At 34.7% G+C, this 18,098-nt stretch overlaps 1 protein-coding gene across 1 annotated transcript in view; it reads right to left on the reverse strand.

Annotated features, from left to right (window-relative positions):
• The window catches only part of LOC149774128 (uncharacterized), a 59,697-nt gene that overhangs the window by 22,376 nt on the left and 19,223 nt on the right, over window positions 1–18,098 (reverse strand). The window contains exons 4-6 of the mRNA XM_089945848.1: window positions 17,463–17,543; window positions 16,697–16,780; window positions 10,848–10,871 (exon numbers count right to left, since the gene is read on the reverse strand). Coding sequence (XP_089801974.1) covers window positions 10,848–10,871; window positions 16,697–16,780; window positions 17,463–17,543 — 189 coding nt within the window. The remainder of the gene's footprint in view (window positions 1–10,847; window positions 10,872–16,696; window positions 16,781–17,462; window positions 17,544–18,098) is intronic.

Here is an 18,098-nt window from a genome sequence, read left to right on the forward strand (position 1 = left end):
GACGCATTTAACGGACAACAACCTAATAACTCGCTGGTTTTTGCACGGACAAATAAACCCGATGGGACCCCAAACTGGGAGGAGGTTACAATACCAACTGGGTCATACCAAATAGAGCAAATCAATAAAGAATTTCAACGCAGGATAAAATCGATCACAGGAAAGGAATCAAAAATCGCTATTACGGTTCATGAACCGACGTTATCGTCGACGATTGAAATAAGCACACCGGGGTATATGGTTGATATTTATAACAGTTCAATAAGAACCATACTAGGATGGCCTGAGAATCCACCCGCGGACACCCCCCCATCAACTATCCTCAGACACGATAACGGAGATGGTGGTAGGCATATTGCTCCATACAACGTAAATATCGCATCAGTGATAGCGATCAATCTAGTGTGTGATGTTATCGAAGGGAGTTATCAGGTGGATACCAAGCAATCAAATCAAGCTCAACAGGGGTATATCCTTTATTCGTTTTCACCAACAGCCCCTCCGGGATTTTTGATCATTGAGAGTCCGATTAATCCGGTCTATATGCGATGCCATGATCGGTTTTTAACGAGAATTAATTTCAGACTTACCGATCAGTCAAATAACCTAATTGATCTGCAAGAGGAGGAGTTAGTGATCACTCTGTTTGTAAGATCATAGCAGCAGAGGGGGCAATGACATCGACGCGGTCGTCGATGTGCTTACCGGACGCTGACGACGCTGGGGATCGGCGCGCAGAAGGTGTTAATTAAACCAAATGACGTTTGGACGATCCCCCAACGACGTCGTCGTTTTTTTTTTACCAGGCGCTGACGACACCGGATCCGCTGAGTGCAGAAAGTAATAATTAAGCAAAATAACGATTGGACAAAATGTCCGATTCGCCCCCTCTGCTGCTCCATCTGTCAAACACAATTTTCCCTACTATGTACCAGTCCATATGTGTAATACATTTTTCTCACTCTGTACGTCTCCATCTAACACACCTTTCCCCACCCTACATGTGTCTATCACATGCCCATTTGTCTTACACATTTGTCCCCCACTGTGCTTGCAGACAGAGTCACAATGGATCATTACGTAGGGTGTTTGACTTCATGGATTTAAGCCCAGGTTGGCTGCCTTGTTGCCTCAATGGGAATCGTATGTTATAGCAAATAATCTGATAAAAGTGTCATTAGCGCGGAAAACAATTTCTAAACCTGCTGATGCTTCAACAGATGCACACTTAGGAACTTAGACTGTGTATGTCACCATTTAGAAATTCCCATTTCAAAATCTGACTTTGCTTAATTTTGAGAACTCAGTTAGGAAACTTTATGAGGTACCATCATACTATCGGTTGACCTTTTAAACATATATATATATATATATATATATATATATATATATATATATATATATAGATATATATATGTGTGTGTGTGTGTGTGTGTGTGTGTGTGTGTGTGTGTGTGTGTGCGTGTGTGTTTGTGTGTGTGTGTGTGCAATGTCTTGCCCTTTATTTTTAGGCGTTTACATGAAGTGAACTTTATCTTTTCTATAATAGTTACAGAATTTTAACAAATTTATATATTATTATTCATCCTGAAGGGCACCATGTTTGCAAGAATTTTTCTTCCTATATTTTGTATCGTTTTATCATGACATGTTTTATCTTATCTTATAATTCGTAATATGTAGACAGTATTGCGCTGATATGCTTTTAACATATGTTCATACCAGTTCATTTATTATCATACCCAGTGTAAACAAAGATAACCTTTCACATGGTTGATAATTATAATTACATATTGGACAGTTTCTTTAATTCATAAAACATGCAATTATAATTACAGTTTTATTTACCTACACCATATGATTATTTATTAATATTACACATGGTACATTTTTGAATTTAAATCACATGTAGTGACTATAACTCATGAAAATAATCCACATAGAGTGGTAAAAACACAGGTACAAAATACAAGGGATGTAAATGCTGTTGTTTGATTGCTATAGTTATTTATCTTGCAAGAAGTCAGTTTATTCTATATTAGCACATTATTAACTAGCTAGATTTAGTAACTGTGTTTCTCATTATATGTTCACATTACTATTAGTAACTGTGTTTCTCATTATATGTTCACATTACTATTAGTAACTGTGTTTCTCATTATATGTTCACATTACTAGTATGAGATGCTGGTATTAAAAATGGAATGCCTGTATACAATTAATATTGCCTGAGTCAATTCATGCAGACTATTGTTGCTAAAAAATGGAAGATAACAGCAAACTAATTAACTGATCATTGCTCTTGTATATGATGAAAATGATGATGATGATGATGATGATGCTTATTATTATTATTATTAGTATTATTATTAGTATTATTATTATCATTCTTTGCTGAAATTATTGACACAACATGCGATATGTTGGACTTGCCATCCAGCAAGGTAAATTGTGAATAATATGACAGACATGAAAGATAAGATGGACACTGTAATATTTTAAATGGGTCAGAGATGTTGGATTGTAAGTATTTTATCTGGGCAAGAATATGTATAACGTATAATTATACCATAGGCAATGATTTGATCAAGTACTAATTAGGGAATCAAGCAGTAATCAGAACTATCTCGAACAGTTAATTCCTATTTTACAGAAGCAGCCCTATTTTGACTTTCAAATCTCAGTAAACCCATCAAATACTCGACGAGATTAGTAATTGATTTCACCATTATCAGCTGTACGAATGAATTCTACTGCACGATATGCATATACGTTTATGATATTACTATCTATTGAATAAATCGCATGCATGTCTGAGTTTGTGTGTGACTTGGATTTTGCCAGACGAGGTAGTTGTTAGTACCATTTTGTAAGACATTGGTACGACTCGGCCGGGTATTTAACACATGACCATATGTATGTATGTATATATGTATGTATGTATGTATGTATGTATGTATGTATGTATGTATGTATGTATGTACATTTTGTGTATTTTTCCAAGACATCTTTGTAAAAGATCATTTTATTCAGGAAAATAGATGCCATGCTCTCTCTCTGATTATAGGTATTTTGGATATGATATCAAAGTCCATGTGCAGTTCTTACAGCCCTTACATGGGAAACTCACAAGGCAAGTCCATATGCAGTCATTGTAGTCCTTCATGAGAAACCTAAATATCTGGTAAATATACAGTTCTTGTTGTCTTGAATGTTAAACCCAAATGACTTATGTGACATAAATATTCTGCTTACTTGATAGTACTTACAATACCTTCAATGCCAGGTAAGTAAATATATCAATTTTGCATGTTTAAATCCAACCACGGTCCATATAAAACTTCCTAAACCTGATGCTGTTGGGACCGTAGAGTTTCATCATTTTAAAGGTGGTGAATTTACAGTTGTTTGACCAGAGCATTAATGGCTCATTGATGAATAAAATTTATGGCTGCACTATATATGTCACGAATTTCCAGACTGATTAGCTAATTGAAGTCGTAATGTATTTGTCAAGCTCTTTCAACAGCTTAGAACAGAAACCATCATAACTAATTTATTTCATGATAATATCAGGCATCCAACTGGAAACCAATGTGAACATGTTTGTGTGAACAAGGCATCCAACTGAACAATTCTGAATTGGTTGGATTGGTCATGGCAGCCAGCTGAGAATATATGTGAATAGGTTAGAGTAGACATGACAGCCAGCTGAATAACCTTGTGAATTTGCCTTGGTGGGCAAGGCATCCAACTGAACAATTCTGAATAAATGTATCTTGCTGTTGTCATGTCAGCTAGATGAATAACCCTGTGAATAGGTTGGGGTAGTCAAGACAACCAGCTAAATAATCATTTTTTTAGGTTAGTGGACACGGCAAGCCAACTGAATACATTTGTGAATGGGTTTGGGTGGCCAAGGCAGCCAGATGAATAACTCTGAATAGGTTTGAAAACATGGCAGCAAACTGAATAACACTTTGAATAGGTTGGATTGGCGAATGCAGCCAGTTGAATAAAAATCTGAATAGGTTCCACTGGTCATGGCAGCCAGCTAAATATCGCTGTGGATAGGCTGGTGTGGTCATGGTAACCAGATGAATACCTCTGAAAGGATTGGAGCAGGCATGACAGCTAGCATAATAACTATGTGACTATGATGGAGTGGTCAAGACAGCCAGCTGAATACTTCTGCATATGATAGCGTTATCAAGGCAGCCAACTGAATACAACTATGATTAGGTTAGGGCGTTCAAGGCCACCATTTGAATATTTATGTGAATGTTTTGGTATGGTCAAAGCAACCATGCGAATAACTCTGAATGGGTTGTGGTGGTTAAGTCAGCCAGCCGAATAAATCTGAAAACGTTGGGGTGGAACTATTTCTAAAATTAACATGTTCTGTAAATGTATTTTCGAGGATAATTTCTGAGTCCATGTGAAGCTGTTGATATATATATATATATATATATATATATATATATATATATATATATATATATATATATATATATATATATATATATATATATATATATATATTCATATATAAGATACATATAGTTTCGTTCGACCCATACAAATTTACCAGCAATCCGGGCTATCCATGTCATATTCGTGTGATGGTCTTTATAAACCACCTTGAAATGTACCAAGTCTAATTGCATACATGCGGGGCAGTCACTGTAATATTCTAAATAGGGTCTGTAGTATTAATTTTGAAATGTAGCACGCGTAATTGTATATGCCTTTTATGTGTATATATGTTCCAACAACACGCAGATATAGTCACTCCCACCATCGGAGCAGTGCCCGTTTGATACTCGAAAGAGACCCAAGTGTATATTCAACAAAATCACTACATAAGTGAATCCACTCAAAAAAAGTTTTAAAGTGGTCAGTACAATATTTTTGGTAAATATGATTCACTGGGATGCCCGAGGTCACGCCGTTCTAATAAAAATGTTATTTGACCGTATATGATTTATCATAAATATACAGATGATGACAGTCGACGGGGAAAATATCTCTATACATGATGCGATCGATGCGTAGCTGCAGAAACATATGCCAACGTTGGCAGACAATGGGAAATTGCCACTGCGAAAATCCAAAATCAGATCCTACTTTAGAAACGTGTCCATACAAGCGTGACTCGACCGAATATTACTCGACATCTAACTGATGCAAACAAAGATGCTATGACAAAAGTTATTGCTAGTTGGGAATATGCTTTCATTGTACGAATGTATAAAATGGCCATAGATAAATCGCTTCGTGCTTTCACAATATCGATTGCGAATCGTTATCACGCTTTATAATTTACGCTACTAAAATCATTTACCTCATGGAGGCTGTTTTATTTTCAGTCCAATAGCAAGAACATATCAGTTGAATTGCACACGTCGATATACGAACACTCGAAGAGCAGATACAATATATATATATATAATCCATTAAATACCACCACGAAGTTGATTGCGAAAAAATGACAACCCCGAAACTGGGAATTATCCTAACTTGTTGGCGAGGCTTATGTCGTTTACTCTATGTTCAAACAACCCGCCGATATAATCACACCCACGATAGGTGTAGTGCCCGTTTGATACTTGAAAGAGACCCAGGGGTATATTCAAAAAAATAACTACATATGCGAATCCCTTCAAAAATGTTTTTAAAATGGCCAACACAATTTCGATTGTCAAATATAATTCACTAGGATCCCTTGATGTCTAATCGTTGAGACCCAAATGAAACATGTTGTCCTACATGTATGAGATTTATCCCAAAAAATATTATATATATATATATATATATATATATATATATATATATATATATATATATATATATATATATATATATATATATGCAGAGAAAGAGAGAGAGAGAGTTAAGCCTGAGACAGACATGACAATGCGACGCGTAAGTAATTAGAAGAGTTGTTACGAGCTTAGCGAATGCAGATATTATTCTGATGTCGAACGGAACCCCTCCGTGAGTGGTCATGTACCCGACCACCACACAGGCGACTCGTCCATGTTGGTCAACGAGAATGAATTCCTCGACTTCATCACACAAGAGCCAAATGATCCAGAAAATAAGTGATGGTTTCGCGGTCGCACGAGTGGACATAGTTATGAACATTGCCTGCAATTACTTCTGGCTGTTAATGCACACACCACCATAGACGTTATGATCTCGTCAGGAATACAAATCGCAGGTGTGAGTTTCACAGATACAATCTCCAGATCGAGATTACAATATGTTGATCTAGCGGCAAACATCAAATTCAACAACACATTCGCAGCATTCCTTGATATACGACATCAAAACTGCAAATGCATTGTGCAACAGCTTCACAAGAAACTAGATGTTTCCATAGAAAATGAAACTACTTCTGATTCCCACGTGGTACTATTTAATCTACAAAGATATTCTTGTGAAAAATGCATCTGCGTCCCCCTAAACCGCCACCGAAAACGACTCATCATCAAGTATTGTCGGCACCAGTCTAGCTAGGAAGACAGTCATGCTCACCAATTCCACAGTCGCCGCCGTCAATGGCGTCACGGTTTACTTATGATACAGATAAAGTATATTACAATCGTCAATCGCGTAGTAACCGCAAGTATAATTTCGCCGATTTTAGGTCGTCATTGTGGATTATCTGGCTCGGTCGCTCTGATTAACACCACGACTACATTACCGGCTACTATTCCTAAACCGCACGGGCCATTCTAACAAATTTGACACCATTACACCTGGACGAACTCTCAGTGCAAAGAAAATAAGAGATTGTGTACCGTTTCTGATGATGATTATGCAGTGGTACAGGTGCCTGGGATTAAGTCGTTAGTGCCTAGGCCGAGGCAGGTACTGCTGGTGACGTTTTGTGGCTGATGCCATTTTAGGCGATCTTATCACCGGCATAATACATATTACCGTCAAGATAAGACTAACTACCGATATTCCCTCTTGGATATATGGTTCTTGGAACGAAATATAATCACGATACGGTCCCGCAGAGGCTTGTAATCCGTGGAAAATGTCTGCTAATGTATCATATAATGTAATTATATCTACTCGATAAATGGCATTGATATCTGTAACTTCTATTCCGTTACCTATACAAGCTCGTTCCACTTGCACTACCACAACACTCGATTCACTGTTTTCAAGATCCACTATTTTATCTGTGGTAATATAGGCACCAATCCTTGTGAATGGACTTTACAGGATTTCACTTCGCAGGTTATCCGATGAAAATATATTAACTGTAATTGCCTTAATATAAACGTATTGGCGATACCTCTAACAGATAAACATCCATACTCATCGACGGAAAATCAGCATAATCTGTAATAGTGTCGCCAAAAAACATGGAATATTCACGGAATCAGATATGGCATTATTTAAGACTAATGATGTGAATGCGTGTTTGTGCGTTGTTGTCGTGTCATATTACTCAGGAAATAAGTTAGAAACCTCTTCTACGACGACTGATCTTCCTTATAGTTTTGCCAGACGGCAACGGTGGTTTTCTGATTTCCTTCACAGCTGTCTACAATTGTTCCACAATCTGAGTATAAACTATAAATTACCGTTGGTATATGTACCGAATTACAGAATGTCTCAAACTTCGAGGTTCAGTGTCGCGATTAAATTAGATTATCCAATTAATTGACTTCATTTTGTATAAGAGCCTCTATTTATTATAAACATGCAGTATTTGTAATACATATATTATAACCATACAATATTTGTAATACATATATTATGACCATGCATTATTTGTAATACATATATTATAACCATGCAGTATTTGTAATACGTATATTAGAAGCATGCAGTATTTGTAATACATATATTATAACCATGAAGTATTTGTAATAAGCATATTATAAGCATGCATTATTTGTAATACATATATTATAAGCATGCAGTATTTGTAATACGTATATTATAACCATGCAGTATTTGTAATAAATATATTATAACCATGAAGTATTTGTAATACATATATTATAAGCATGCAGTATTTTTAACACATATATTATAAGCATGCAGATGCATATGAAAGTAAACTATTTAATCGAAATGTACTGAACAACTTTTGTTTCCATTCCTTCCCTTGAAACTCTAATAACACTCTTGTTGGATAGAGTAAACCCTTTATATCCGAATCCGTGTCCATACAAATATCCAAGCCGGGTAACTATCGGAATATTACCACTTCAGTCGTGGCGTCTTCAACTAAACGTTGAGTTGATGCTATCTTCGGCATATGTGCGTTTAACACAAACAATTTACGAAGGCGTATACGAGATGTAAAAAAGGTCACAATGCGTTTGAATCCGTGTAGAATAGCCATACTTTAGGATCACCCATCTACTGGCAGAGATGGGGCTTGTTGTGCATGCGAGTTTCCCACTGCACTGACTAATCACATACAACATAAATAAAAATAAAACACGATACAAGTACAATGTGCAGTAGCTATTAACTTGCTCCACGGTGATTGGTTGCCGATGTCCTGGTGAAAGTGAAATTGCGTATAATATATGCAAATGACAATTATATAATATGTATCATGTGCACGATTGGCAAATTAATCGCCAAAGACATGCTGGAGATCCTCGGATCTACATACTAATCAATTCAATGTTGCCAATGTTAGGACAAAGTTTAATGTCGGCTATTGAAGACCCTCTATAAATACTAATGCTCATAATATTACTTAGATTCGTGTCAGTCGTAATGTAGTCTCATTGCTGACATTTACGGCAAGACACGCAACAATCAGTGTGTTTGGTAATTACATAAATATTTGCGAGAACAAACATCAGTCTTGGTTAAGTTTCACTGTAAAGATTACAATTCGTTTGATAATGCAATACGTGAAAATAATGTGACTTTGGTGTAATAAAGTAATATGATACCTGTCAAGTGATCTTGCTATTAAAGTTGGGCCCATATTGGTTCCGCACTGTGCTAAATTACTTACATGACAACATGTTAAATCATCTGATGCTCATACATGGAAGAGATTCCGCGAGAAACACCACCGACATCGTTAATGTCACCACCGACGCCGCTGCTGTCAACATCGACACTAATACCAAACGCGAAACATAAAAATAAAGTACTAGTGGCGAGGCCGGCACTTCTGTACAGTATAAAGTTAGTCGCAGAATATGAAATATCTATCATCGGAGCGTTTAAAATTGCGGTAGCTGTTGTACTAAAATTAATTTTAACGATTACAGCGCCGGAGCTACGTCAACGTCACGTTTTTCACCGATAATTTTCCAATGCCGCGAGAACTAGTTAGGTACTATCCCATTATGCAATAACGAGTCGAGCTAACTAATATAAAATGAAGCAAGCGAAAACACATATATTGATCGAAGTGAAGAGATTTTATCTGATACAGTAAAATGATTGGTATATTGTCTCCCGTTGTCGAAAATGATGCAGACTCTGCTTACCTTATTCTTGGGCAAAAATATATTTAATGTCACAACCGACCCTAAACAATATGAAACTGAGATCATTGGTGGTAGTGAGGGTATATATATCGAAATATGTATCCACTGTGCGACATTAATCCGCTGGTTTTATAAGCCACTAGCGAGGTAATCTCGTGATAACTGTTGTGGTGGTTGGTAATAAAAGTTGAAGATAAGGCAACAATCTAACGAAATGTTTTGAAGGGTGTTATCATCGGAAGAGCAAATACGATCCACGTAAGTTTGAGATGAACATTAGTCCGAATTGACGTTAGTTTGGATGAAATTGATGTCAAGGATATCTTCGGGAGAGTGGCGAAAATGACTGCAGCGATGACCAACCGATTTGTACAATAAGCAATACAATCGACGTATTCAAATATATACGTAATTGTGACATTGTGGTACAAAAGCACATTCACAACTATTGACACATTAGCACATTCAATGTTGTTGTAAATCATCGATTTTAAAGATGGATGCCATTGTGCCATACTTCATATCATATTGACAACAAATACGTTTCAGACAATTTACCATTTATAGAGTAATTATGGTCACTGATTTGAATTTCGACTGATGTGTTTTGAAACATCATTGCACAAGGATGGTTATATATTATGCACATTTATAGCAAACGTTTACTTATTATTCATTTCGATGTTTTTAGTGCTTAAAAGTTAATATAGCCTAGAAAACAACCGAGGCCCAAAGTCAACTTGTCCTTGTTGTGATATCATCATTGTAACAACGACTGGATTATGTTATACTCAAGTTACGCATCGCATATCTTGTGTTGAATATGATTAGGAAAGTGTGCCCGCATTTCTAAAATAGTATTCCGCATTTGGGAACAAGTTAAATGATTGCATTTTCCTTCATTTGACTTTGAATTGTGAAAGATAACAAACAATGTTAGTCACATTAGACATTTAGAAAAATAACTAGTTATCATCTCAAATCTTGTAAAGTAATGGACCAGACAGTAAATAATGAAACATGACGGATAGGTGGACGGGTAATATCATATTATAATAGGTAGACCTTGAAACAAACGTATTATTCACAATTCCACACAAATGTTGGAACGTGTTTACTGAAAGGAGGATGCTACTTACTTTTCCTACGAAATCAATCAATTCACGATATATAAAACTATATGAACTAGACAAGGGTGTGACAATACAACTTCTTTGACGAGTAATACAAGTTGAGGTAAATTTTACCAATGATTCTTTTTCATAAATATATTCGTCTTACAAATAATTTAGTAACTTCATGTAATGCATGATTTGTACTTTTTCTTTTACTGAAGGTAGCTATACTTGTGCTTACCCTTTCTTCATTCTCTCTTTCTTTCTGAAAGGATATAATAAATCTTATATTAGACAAGGCGATACAAATTTCACTCATTTGCTCTCAAAAGAGGGAGTAGACCATCATCGCAAATGAAAATACAGTGTAAACCACACCTTGCAAGTCATTATATGCAAGAAAGTCATCCATAAAACATTTTTGTCTTTCCGTTATCCTGAAAAGATATAAATTAACAAGCTGTTACATTTTCTGTCATTTAGTATCTCAACATATTTGGGTAAAATTGTACAGTGAGCTGCTGGTTATAAGAACAAAACTAATGGTTATAACAAATTGTAATGGGCCAGATAAGAATAGCGTTTGAACATGTGAATCAAAAAGTAAAAAAAAAAAAAATAGAAACAGTTGTTTCATTTTAAAGTTGATGTAAATTTTCATCCACGGGGACTGTTGAAACTTGAGAGTGCGAAAAATTTTATGGAGAACGAGTCGGTTCTGGATAGCTTGTTCGAGAAGACGAGGATGCAAAATGTACATGTTTTTTCTATGGGAATGGGCACACGTTTTCTTCACTTTATTGTCTGCCAGACTTAACTTTTTTATCGCGCTGTTCTCGAGACAGCATTTCGTTTTCGATAAGAAATCGTTCAGTGCAGAATGGATAATTATTGTGAGCAGCGTGTAAATGTTCTAGATAAACGAGATCGACCTCGACGAAACAGCCTACTTCATCGGCGAATCCTGCTCGTTTTTCTTAAAGGAACTGTTATCTGGCAATCAAGTTAAATCCGCCCGTGGGAATGGTTTGTGACATTAACTATTCATATAGCTTGTTCGCGTCTAGATAAAGGATGCACGACGTGGACGAATTCCTGGGATCGTAGTTGGTCAAATGAAAGGACGTTGAAGCCTTTGGAAGCTTTGATATGTATCTGATTCAATCAATAATGTCGATACACTATTTGTTACTTCAGTAACTGTAAGGAAACTAGAAACATAATCTGCACATTCGAGTATTGATTCGTATGTTTAATACCAAGTTGCATCGTCACTTTTGCTTATAACAAATCTAGAATTGTATTACAATTTTTTTTCCAGGCGTTTTTTTGGCAGAAACTTAATATTATCTCATTATACGCTTAACCAAAGTATTTTAATGACCTATTGTGAATGACCTATTGTGATATGAAGCGGTGCTATGGACATTTAATTCTAAATGAGAAAACCTGTACTTGATATGAACGGAAAGATTCGTGATGAAAGTGCGCCACATTTATGGAATAGTTGGTGATTGATGTACACATTAAACAATCGCAAAACAAATTTACGGGATACATACACTTGTATTTTTGACTTAAAGATGACATATTTTACTTTCTCTCCTATTTCTTTCTGCCTCAGTTAATATAATATATATAATACAAAGGTTGTGTTCGAATACATTTCGTTTCGTTGCAAAATATTCTTTTCAAATGTCTACACTTGAATGAAAGATTCAATAACTATGTTGAATTTCTATTAGTTCTATTTCTATTACATCATCAAAGCGGTTGACCGGCACCGGTGTTTAACGTCGCAACTTATTGCATTAGCTCTTGTACATTCACAAGAATAAAGGTGTCTACAGAAAAATGAATTAGATATGGTATCTCAGCCAATGTATTTTATGCCATTTTAAACTTGCTACTTCATTCTGATTAAAATTAAACATGCGTGTATTACTATATTGCACACACCTCTCTTTACTGTTAAACATTAATGTCATATAATAATTATAAACCATATTATATATTTAATATGTAATGTTTATACTTTTAAAGAAGTTGGGATTTATCTAAGTTCAATCATGCTTGATTAAGAATATGATATGCATATCTCAGAACAAAGATATAAACAGCTCCACTCTGTGTGTGCAATATGGTAACAGACTGAGCGCCGATACAGCATGTGAGATCAATAATTTGTAATCCATTGGGCACCATATTATACCTCAATTCAAGTGGATTGCAACAGCAAATAATACAAACAATGATGTTTTATATTGTGCTGACAGGTTAGGGTCTATGCTGTTTGTTGCAATGATGACTCATAATAAATATCATACATCTCACTCAGCTAGCACATTATGTGCTGGCAGATTTGGGTTTGCAATCGGTCCCACCTTATGATCAAACGAGCATGGTATGTACTAAACGTTAAAATACGTAACAAACTTCTCTTAGCGTAGACCAAGATCTGTCAGATAATTAAATCAGGATCAATAATGTTCAATTTAATTATACACATTGTGAAGAGCACACAACATGCTCTGCTAGAGAATCTGGATGCATATCATATGGCTTCTGATAAACTGACTAATCAGCAAGTCTATTGATTTAGATCAATTTTAAGAAAAAAAATATGACATAAAATCTAGAATGCATTTCATATGCAAATAGTTATAAACTCTCATCAGTTTCAAAGCTATTACACCAGTCTTCAAAGTCAAAACTAATTCAATATTCAAAGTTTTGGTGAAATGTATTTATCACATTGATGTATCATGATGACTTTATCCAGACTCTATATGACAAAATGAATTTTCTCCCTTTCTCTGCAGGTGATGTCATAGACGTATACATCACTGTTGATAATAACTGTCATTTATATGGGTTTTTATGCAAGTGTGCATTCATTAGATTGTTTATATGTATATGTACTTATTAATGTGTGTACACTATATTTATTAAGAAAGATATTAAATCAAACAAATATGACGCACGATAATGTTTACATTTTTTGCTGGCATGGAGCATTATTTTCTTCAACAATTAATAAAAAAATCCATTAAAAATCCACCTTTTGCCTCTTCCAGAATCATGTAAAAATCAGGAAATAATTACACAGATCAGAACCAGATTATAAAAAATAAAACGATCTGTTAAAATTATTAATACAATCTTCATATATGAAATCTACCTGTAAATTGTATCAATAATGTCCATACCGTATACGTTATTAGATGAAAAGTGAATGTGCTAACCCTATGCACTAAGCTCCTGAACTGAATCTCAAACATATGGTCAACATATTGATCAAGCATAGAGGATATCATATGTCGACACAGTCGACTTATTTCTTCTTATATTCTTCTCATTACGTGGCAAACTATTTTCTAAAAATCATTGAGATTATCAATTATATGAAAATTGGGACAACATTATCATATTTGTTATACAATGTTCATTTATACAATCATTTTCCGATACATTGTGGCTGAAAATGCAGTGAATTTCTTTACATTTGCAATATTAGGCTGCACAAGTTCATTGCCTGTCTGTCTATCTCTCACTCTTTCATGCATACATTTCATATCGTCTTTAGTTACTGAGAACTAAGGACACAACAACTGCATTCACAGGAAATGCATGCTAGATGTGATAAATGCAGCGACGTATACGAAATAACGGCAATCGTCATGCAGCTGTAATACTGAACAAGTTCATTTTTTTCATATTATAGCTGAGTACTGATTCTCCTTTTTTTTTGGTTGAAGAGAATAACTAAGGTTGATTCCTTATAATATTGTAAGGTCTGTTATTATATGCTCATTTTTTTCCCCGTTAACTTTGCATTGACAGAATCGTTCAGTATTCCCCGATACTGAACGCGCGCGATAATACACATATAGCATTCACCTGAATAAAAGAACTACTTTCTTTTGTAAATAAATAATGGACTCAGACGCCAGCACTTTTGATTTGTAAACAAACCATGTACACTGGCAAAAGAGGCTCTTTAAGTTGTGGTTGTTTATTTGTTTCTGAATGAACTTTAACATGTTTCGTGGACTGCAAAACAACCCAGCTGTCTTGAAATTTTGCGTTGATACAATGTTACCGATTTAGGCTAGCTATCTTGTATAAATGACGGATTAGGTCCTTACAAATAACAATGCATATACTGTTTTCTTTAGCTGGTGATAAGAATCGCAAAATAAAATATACTTACAGTTTTACATCCTGAATTTCCTCAAAATGTTTTTTCTTAATTCTGCAAATCTGAATTACATGAGCCATGTCATAGGTTTTCAATCTGGATTACACATTTCGAAAGTGTGCTGTAATTTCGATGATCAGTACAATTGCATCCTCCTTACTGCACTCAAAATGAAATACACATTAAATTCCATAGCGTCTTTTTGAAAATTGCAATTGAAAGACTTCATATTTTCCCCACGTTATGATTTCAAACATTCAGTGACAGAAACAGAAACACATTTGCAGACGTAAACACGCTTCTTCCGCGCCACTTCAATCCGATGTATTTCATGTATAATTTGCACAAATGAATCCAGTCCAAAATCACAAACTTTCGTCGAATCGAAACAAAACACCAAAATATATTCACTCCAGATCAAATGGAAAAGTCGTTGCAATGCCCAGTCATTCACAATATGACTGCAAATTTCAATTTTAACTAGACACGCCATTTTCTTTTCGAAAGTTATGTCGACCGCGCGACTAAGTTCAAATTTATCTGGGCGGAGCTATGTGCGCATTAATAATGATGTCATTTTGTAATGTCAAATCTGCGCTTGTGTATTTAGTTTGGAATACAGCATTCATTCATTTACGTTGTTTCTTGTAGTGTATTTTGTTCATATAATTAAACCTTAGGTTGAATAAAAAAATGAGCATATCATAAAAAGGTTACTGACTTTGTATGGGAAAATATAGGAACTCGTTTGTCGGAAGGATATACTGCACTCACAAGTTCGTGCAGTATTCATTCCGAAAACTCGTTCCTATTTTCCCATACAAATGCAGTAACCTATAAATATTAATTATGTTGATATTATTTCATTCAAATCTTCCAAGCAATATTGAATGAAACGAATCAAAATAAAAACATGAGCATTTTACGTTAAACATTAGTATAGAGCATCTATTGATTCAAATTATTTAACATTTCCTTCTCCAATCTTGCCAAGCAAATCCTTTTTTGAAGAAAACACAAAACAGTATGACACGTCAGTTATTAATCGTATTTCTGAATATGCACATACTTGAGAATACAGTACATGCATATATAATAATAACCATTTTAAGTGCTAGTGGACTTGCGTAATTCACTCTCTAACAAAAAAAATGTTTAGCAAGAACAAAACAGAAAACAACAACAAAACGGGACAGGCCAGCATATTGAAATTCTGTAACCATAGTGTTAACAAAAACTCACATTGCATTAAAAGATGCAGTTAAGAAGCACAATGAAGAAGGTTTCTCGCTGTGATCTTTGGCATACTTATCAAATTGATATTTTACATCAAACGAAACAAAATGTATGCAAAGATTAACACTTTTAGGCTCTTTTGTATTTATTCCTTTCTTCAGTCACATCTGCAAATGCTGGGTCTCACTACCAGTGGTGGATACACATTCTCTAACTTCTTCGAACTCGAAAGCAAAGAGTAGTCTTCAAAATATTTTTAGTAGTGCAATGGTTCTATAACATTATGTATACTTACACTGATGCAATCACATGTACATGTCTATGCAAATAAATTACACTGTCTAAGCATTTTTGTTTATGAACATTTTGAATCAAAATGACTGTTAGTGCCAAAATAGCATGATACAAATTATTACCAGTGTCAACACTTTGCAACCGGTAGTTTTCAATCGAAAACATTTAATAAACCGAAAAGTGGTCTCTCCCGCCACAATGACAAAATATAAACCATTGCTAGTATCAATACATGTTTCAGCCTGTAAGACTAAACAGTTACTCCAAGATACACTGAACAACATTCTTATCGGCACAAAAAGTGTATCGTTATTATTACACCACAAGTACAATCCATCGCATGCCACGAGTACTATTACCTGAGCAACGTAATCAGCAATCTGAATACGGAGAGCCTGTATCTCCTTCTCCGCCTGCGTCAGCTTCAAACCTTTTGTATTGGCCTATAATTTGTATAGATAATGAGTAATGTAATGTTTCAGCCACAGTTTTGTATCAAATTAGAGAGCGATTGAATATAATTATTATTGTCAAATAATACAACTCATACAGATGTATGCGGCAATACAATACTGCTTAATTATAAATCCGAATTAAAGTTTACAAAACTACAATTTGTAACAAATGATAATTTTAAAAAATTATGTATGACAACACAAAAGACTATTTCTGTATTACATTGAAAATTTATTTTTTAAACACTTACGTGTTCCTTCAAACACGTTTTCTTGTCTATTTTGTGGATTTCAGTATTAATTCAAACTTTGTATAGCATTTATCGCTGACAGTACATGGCAATATTCAGCTGCTAAGTAACCACGTTTTTACATATTTCTTAAATTAAGTAGACACATAAATGATACACAAGATTTAATATAAACATCGTATATATTCTAATCAATATTATTTTGCATTTAATTATCTGCAATAAAGGGTGCAGAAAGTTCCATACATTTATCAAGGATAATTTATATAAACATTTACTCAATTATGCTACGTGTTTTTATCATACTTTCATTTGAACATTTATATTCATAGTACAAACAAAATGTTACGAAACAAAGGTACCAAAATTTCAGAGAATGGATAATAGGGAAAACAGAAACGTTTAAAATACCGACATACATCCGCTTTGGTTTCCTCATTTTTTCTTGCATTGGACAGTTCTTCCTCAAGGGCCTTAACTCTTGCTTCCATCCCGTTAGACTAAAAACAAAAGGAATATGCAATATATTGGATTAGTAAAGCGTTTCAAAACAATTGACTCAGTAAGTTTCTCTATCATTCCAAATTGCTTTCCTTATTAAAAGTGTTTTTAGATGATTCAAATTTAGATGTTTGATAAACATGAATGCATACCGAACGAACTGAACATCATCAACTATGCGTGTTTGTTACATGCAAACCTACTTCTGCACGTTTAGTTTAAATTGAGATATGCAAAATATACTTAGCAAGCCACGAAAGACGTAATGTCTGCCGTGAAGTGACTAGTAGCGTCGTTACCATAATAAAATAATACAAAACATATTACAAATCGTAAATAATGTCAATGAGGCTATGTTATATAAGATAATCTTCTATGAGTGTTGCTGGTATGAAACGAATAGTGTTAACGATGTATCTTGTATTCCTTAAAAAAGTAATGTGCAGATCTTATGCACCAAAATCCAGAACTGCTTTTCAAAAATATGGTAAACATATTCATCAAGAATCGAAAAAAGTCATCTTTTGACACAGCTATTTTATTTCGTCATAAGT

The sequence above is a fragment of the Sinohyriopsis cumingii genome, unplaced genomic scaffold, assembly GCF_028554795.1.
Source record: "Sinohyriopsis cumingii isolate HCF-2022 unplaced genomic scaffold, ASM2855479v2 utg000426l, whole genome shotgun sequence".
Lineage (NCBI taxonomy): Eukaryota > Metazoa > Mollusca > Bivalvia > Unionida > Unionidae > Sinohyriopsis > Sinohyriopsis cumingii.